Source organism: Ochotona curzoniae, unplaced genomic scaffold (genome assembly GCF_017591425.1).
Source record: "Ochotona curzoniae isolate NIBS_2020 unplaced genomic scaffold, NIBS_Ocur_1.0 scaffold_4937, whole genome shotgun sequence".
Classification (NCBI taxonomy): domain Eukaryota; kingdom Metazoa; phylum Chordata; class Mammalia; order Lagomorpha; family Ochotonidae; genus Ochotona; species Ochotona curzoniae.
In genome coordinates, this window is record NW_024467126.1 from 1,300,888 (window position 1) to 1,307,058 (window position 6,171).

At 60.3% G+C, this 6,171-nt stretch overlaps 1 protein-coding gene across 2 annotated transcripts; it reads left to right on the forward strand.

Annotated features, from left to right (window-relative positions):
* The first annotated feature begins 182 nt into the window (after positions 1–182).
* On the forward strand, positions 183–5,626 carry ARL2 (ADP ribosylation factor like GTPase 2). Of its 2 annotated transcripts, XM_040970973.1 has the most exons (5): positions 183–312; positions 2,034–2,144; positions 2,257–2,419; positions 4,737–4,817; positions 5,203–5,626. In XM_040970973.1, the coding sequence occupies exons 1-5, from the start codon at positions 248–250 to the stop codon at positions 5,335–5,337; spliced, it is 555 nt and encodes a 184-aa protein (XP_040826907.1). In that variant the 5' UTR covers positions 183–247; the 3' UTR covers positions 5,338–5,626. The 2 variants fall into 2 exon arrangements, with proteins under 2 accessions (XP_040826907.1, XP_040826908.1); XM_040970974.1 differs by lacking the exon at positions 4,737–4,817 and having other exon boundaries at positions 211–312.
* The last annotated feature ends 545 nt before the right edge of the window (positions 5,627–6,171 follow it).

Here is a 6,171-nt window from a genome sequence, read left to right on the forward strand (position 1 = left end):
CCGACCCCTTCGCAGATCCTCCTGATCGAGTCCTGGGCGCTCAGGAAGCGAAGGGTTAACGCGGCGCCCGAGCCCCCCAGGCCGCTAGAGGGACCCCGGCCGCCTCGCAGTCACGTGGGGCGAGGGCGGGCCCAGGCGGCGCAGCCACCAATGGGCTGCGCTGTCGTTGGGCGTGCTAGCCAATAGGAACAGCGAGCGGGGTCCCGGGACTGCGAAGCACCGGCGGCCGGGCGGGGGCTCGGGGACGATGGGGCTTCTGACCATTCTGAAGAAGATGAAGCAGAAAGAGCGGGAGCTGCGGCTGCTCATGCTGTATCCTCTCGGAGGAAGGAGCCGCGGGGGTCAGTGCGCGCGGCCGACCGGCCCAGCAACTGCCCCGAGTGCGTCACGCACGTGGGCGCTACCAAGCGCTCCTGGAGGGGGCCGCGGGCAGGCCGTACCACCGGCTCGGGCGGCGGGGGGGACCCGGTGAAAGCCACCCCCAGGTGAGGGCCTGAGGCCGCGGTGCCGGGACGCAGGGAGGGCGAGTTGGGGCCCAGAGGTGACTGGACGTCACCGTTCGTCGGTCGGGCCGCAGCCTGGGGTCCCCTGGCCTGCCCGGCTCTGACCTCTTCCCCCGCCCACCGCAGGCGCCGGGCCCCGCCCTCAAGCGGGGAACCCTGAGGGCGAGTGGACGGCGCGGGTCGTTCCGCGCGTGGGTCCGGCTGTCCATCTCTCTGTCACCCCTTCGTGTCTCTGGGCGAGACTGGGAGATAGTGACGTAGTATCTGCAAGCTGCCCGGAGAAGACCAGGCGTGGAGAGTGACCCCGTTGCAAAATACAGGGACCTGAAGGAGGGTGGGCGCTGTGGGTGTCCAGGACACAGTCTGAGACCGAGGGGACAGCGTGCTTGGAGGAGTGTCCAGGGGGAGATGGGGAGAAGAGGGAACCCCCAATGTAGGACCTAGTGCCTCCTGGCTTGTGAATGGGGCGTGCAGAGTAGAGTCGTCATCCCTAGACCAGTTAGGCAAGAGCCTAGCAGAGAGAGGATGGTGGTGGCTGGGGCCAGAAGGTGAGTGGTGAGGTCGCCGAATAGGGATACTGTGAGTTGGGGGGCCAGCAGGAGGGGCTACCAGACTGGAGTGTAAGGACGCGAGGTCAGGTGATGACCTGTGGGACTCTGTTAGCAAATGACAAGGCCACATAGCCATATCCTGCTGTTGAGAAAACGGGGGGCGGGAGGAGGCAATGGATGGGGGTCTGTGTTTTAGGTGAGAGAGGCCACCAGTAGGCTGGTGGATAAAGAGGAGGGAGGTACAAACTTGTGGGTCCTTAGCTCCCCAACCCAGGAGCCATGCATTAAGGGAGGCTGGGAGAACCCACTGACAGACTTTGGGGTTCCACCTTGGCTGGCCAACCAGCTAGCCATCTGGGGAAGCAGTGGGAGCCACAGCCTGCTGGGAGTGGGTTCACACGCAGAGGAACAAGACAGCGGGCAATAGTGTAGGTGGACAAACATGCTGTACGATGGGGACCGTGGGGTGGGGCAGCAGGTCCCAGAGACGCCCCTGGACCTGCTCCCTGCAGCCCCTGTTCTGCCGTGAGTGCCCACTGTTCATTTGCAGTGCCCAGCAGGTATTTGGAATATTCTGGAAACAGATGAGGGGGGCTTATTGGATTTTAGACCTCAGTTCAAGACACCTCAGAAAGGCCTTCCCTGGCATGCAGGTGCTGCCCAGAGCCACGCTCCCCTGCTGGATCACATTCCTAAGGCTGTGTGGCCACAGCCTCCCCCCTGGAGGGTGAGGCTTCTATGGGCAGGCTGTGTCCTCTAGAACCCACCCAGGAGTGGGGAGCTCATGGCAGGAGTTGCCCACACGCTGCGTGAGCCCCGGGAGCTTTATGTGGGAAGAGAAGATGGAGTGCATATGTCTGGATGAGTCCACCTCTCTCCTGGGGCCAGCTGTGGGGCCAGTGGGGAGACTTGAGGTACTGTGATGACATCACCACCACCCCAGCACAGGACCTTCCTTAACGGGTGGGGCGTACCCCAGCGGCCTGGACAATGCCGGCAAAACTACCATCCTCAAGAAGTTCAATGGCGAGGACATCGACACCATCTCCCCCACACTGGGCTTTAACATCAAGACCCTGGAGCATCGCGGGTGAGCAAGGCAGGGGGGCAGCGGGCAGGCACAGGACCCAGGGTGGGGTGGGGGCGGCAGGTGGGCGCAGGACCCAGGGCAGGCTCCAGCTCGGGCTTCTGGCCGTGTGCAGGTTCAAGCTGAACATCTGGGACGTGGGCGGCCAGAAGTCGCTGCGGTCTTACTGGCGGAACTACTTTGAGAGCACGGACGGCCTCATCTGGGTGGTGGACAGTGCCGACCGCCAGCGCATGCAGGATTGCCAGCGGGAGCTGCAGAGCCTGCTGGTGGAGGAGGTGAGGCAGGCAGGGGCTGTGGGCAGGTGGTGGTGGTAGAGTCCGGCACCCCAGGAAGCCCACGCCGTCACGGCTGCTGGGACCCCCACCAGGCTCTTATCCCAGGGGTTGCTGTTTGGCCACCCTGTGCTCAGAAATGTGGGGCCTGACATCACCCAGCTCTCTGGGCTTTCGGGAAGAGGACTTGAGGCGGCGTGGGAGACTCTGGAAGGGGTGGGACCTGGCTCAGGAGGCCGCCTCTGCTGGGTGACCTCAGGCAAGACACTTAACCTCTCTGAGCTGCACTGAAGTGAGGACTGAGATTAACATGATCTTTTAAAAAAGGAAATCCTCTTCAATGTTTTTTGAAACAGGTACAGAGATCTTTCATCCATTATTGGTTCACTCCCCAGATGGCCACAAAGTCTCCCATATGGGTGGCAGAGGCTCAAGCACTTGGGCTGTCTTATGCTGTTTCCCCAGGCATGTTATCAGGGAGCTGGATGGAAGTGGAGCAGCCTAGAAAGGAAGCAGCAGTGTCCATGGCACCCAGTGCCTTGCTACATTGTAACACTGGGCCTGGGATGGTCTTACTGTCTGAGCTCAGAATGCTCTTTTTTTAAAAAAATTATTTATCTTTATTGGACAGTCAGATATACAAAGAGGAGGAAAGACAAAGAGGAAGATCTTACATCCGCTGATTCACTCCCAAGTGAGCACAACAGCTGATGCTCAGTTTCTATCTGAAGCCAGGAGACTTCTTCCAGGTCTCCCACGTGGGTGCAGGGTCCCAAGGCTTTGGGCCGTACTCAACTGTCTTCCCAGGTCACAAGCAGGGAACTGGACGGGAAATGGGACTGCCAGGATTAGAAACAGTGCCTATATGGGATCCTGGTGTGAGCAAAGCAAGGACTTTAGCTGCTAGGCTACTGCGCCAGGCCATGGACATTTGTTTACTTTTAAGTATTTGAAAGGCAGAGTGACAGCAAGGGGAGCGACAGAGAAAAAGAGTTTTTCCATCTGCTGGTTCACTCTCCAAAATAGCTATAAAGGTCAGAGCTGGGCCAGGTGGAAGCCAGCAGCCTGGAGCTCCATCCAGGTGTCCCGTGTGGGTACAGGAGCTCGGGTTTGTCCGGCACATGACAGGAAACTGGGTCAGAAGTGGAACAGCCAGGACCCTAACCAGCACATGGATGATGGGTGGAGGCCGCTCATGCAGCAGCTAAAGCCAGTGTGCCATGGTGCCAGGCTCTCTCAATGCCTTTATATGATGTATAAAGATTTGCTTATTTTTACTGGAAAGACAGAGTTACAGAGAGAAGGAGAAACAGAAAGATCTCCCATTTGCTGCTTCACTTCCCGAATGGCCACAATGGCCAGAGCTGAGCCGATCTAAAGCAAGAAGCCACGAACTTATTCTAGGTCTCCCACCTGGATGTAGGGTCCCAAGGTTTTGGGCCGTCCTCGACTGCTTTCCCAGGCCACAAGCAGGGAGCTGGGTCGGACATGGAGCAGCCAGGACATGAACTGGTGCCCATATTGAATGCTGCATTTGGAGGTGCGGGATTAACCAATTAAGCCATCATGCCAACAAAAGCCCCTACCACCCACCCACACGTTTTGTTTTAAGACTTTCTAGGGCCTGGTGCGATAGCTCAGTGGCTCAATCCTCACCTCACAAGCACCGGGATCCCATGGGGTAGCCGGTTTGTTGGACAGCAATAGACTTTCTACCCCTCCACAGTGCACCTGCTGCTGGCGTCGGGTAGCCCCAGGGACAGGTCAGACCCGGAGGTGACTCTGGCTGCTGAGTGTACCCTGCAGGCTGCAGGTGGGCCCCATCAGCTTCCCTGCTGCCATGTTCTTTGTTTCAGGGTTCAACCCTCCTTACTACACTGCAGTTGGTTGAAAACCAGGTCGCTTTGAGAGTGATGAAGGCAATTTTTAGTAATTATGGAGAGAAAAAAAATCTGTGTCTGTCAGGCGCTGAGCCCCTGCCTGGCGGCTGGGAGTGGCTCAGATCAGGGGCAGAGCCTGATGCCCTCTGGGGGTTGAATCTGAAAGGGAGGCTTGGCCCCTTCTGGTCTCACCTCCACTCTGTGAGGTCATCAGATCCCAGCCCTCCAAAACCAAGGGGCGCTCTGGGGTTCACCCTGTGCGGTACCTCCTCCATGTTCACACTAGAGGAACCAGGCACTGGTGTGGGGGAGAGGTGCACTGGGTGGGGACCCTGCCGCCCTGGCCCCACCCCCTGCCAGGCCTCTGCTGCCCCTCAGCTACTGGGGCCAGTGGAGGAGGCGTCAGCTGACCCCCGGCCCCTGACCCCTGGCCCCTGCAGCGCCTGGCCGGAGCAACCCTCCTCATCTTTGCCAACAAGCAGGACCTGCCCGGAGCGCTGTCCTCTAACACCATTCGGGAGGTGAGTCTGGGGGCAGGGCAGGCCCACCGAGGCACAAGGACGCGCCTTTCCCACCGTGATTTTATTGGATAATCCCAGAATAATAGAACGTGTTGCAGGCCCTCGTCAGGGGGCACGGGAGAGTTGGTGACCAGTGAGGAGCAGGGCTGCCCTTGGCGCCTTTCTGAACCTCAGCCTCCGGCTCTGGAGGTCTGGGCTGGCGAGGGCGAGTTGGCGCACGTGCAAGATCCCAGGGAAAACCCAGCATGCCCACCATCCCGGGAGGCTTCCTGGATGGGGTGACCCTGAAGGGAGGCCTGTGGGTTCCCTGGGCCAGGAGAGGTGAGGGCCTGTGGGCAGCAGCTGGCAGCAATGTCTAGTGTTACTTCCTGCCCGCCACCCCCAGGCCCTGGAGCTGGACTCGATCCGCAGCCACCACTGGTGCATCCAGGGTTGCAGTGCCGTCACCGGCGAGAACCTGCTATTGGGCATCGACTGGCTCCTGGATGACATCTCCAGCCGCATCTTCACAGCCGACTGACCGTTCCAGGCCCCCCCTTCGAGATGTCCAACCCACCCCTTTTCCCCCACCCCAGCGCTCCCTGCAGGAAAGGGAGTCAGCCAGCAGGGTTAACACTCCTCGCCTCCTCTGCCACCCGCCATGGCCATCTGCTGGCTGTCATCCTGGCCCAACACACATATACACCTGGCCTGCTGCTGCCACCTCCAACATAGAACGGGAGCTGGAGGGACACCCACACACATATACCCGCTGCTGAGGCTGTGGGCCTTGTCCTGCGTGACTGAGAATAAAGCGTTCCTTGCCCTGGTGCCCGGCTAAGCTGTTGGTTGGTGGGGACAGCCTCACCTGGGAGCCCTGAGTCCAAAGTGGGGGACAGAGAGGCTGGTGGGGTGGTGTCATGCAGAACCTCCACCTGGGAGAATCCAGGCCGGCTTTCTGGAGGAGGTGGCGCTGCTCCCTTCCCTTAGAGGGAAGGAGGTGGCAGGTGGATGGGTTCTGATGGGTGGGGGCTGGGTCACAGGGAGGGTCAGGAAGAATGGGGCTTGGCTCCCAATCAGGGCTGCAGTGAGCAGGATGCAACCAGTGCCACGCAGCAGAGGGGCAGGGATGCCAAGGGCAAGGGCTCCTGGGAAATGGGGAAGAGCCTGGGCTCCAGGGTGGAGGGACCAGGAGGGGGCCAGCAGGTCAGGTCACGGCCGGTGTTCAAGGTCTTCCCAGAAGGCTGTAGGGCACTGTGCTGGGGTGGGACTACCCCAGGGGCTTGAGCCTATGACGACAGGGTTCTGCAGCCCCCAGGGGAGAGTGGGGAGTTGGGAGCAGGACACCCCGCCACCCCCTGTGCTGGCTCAGCCC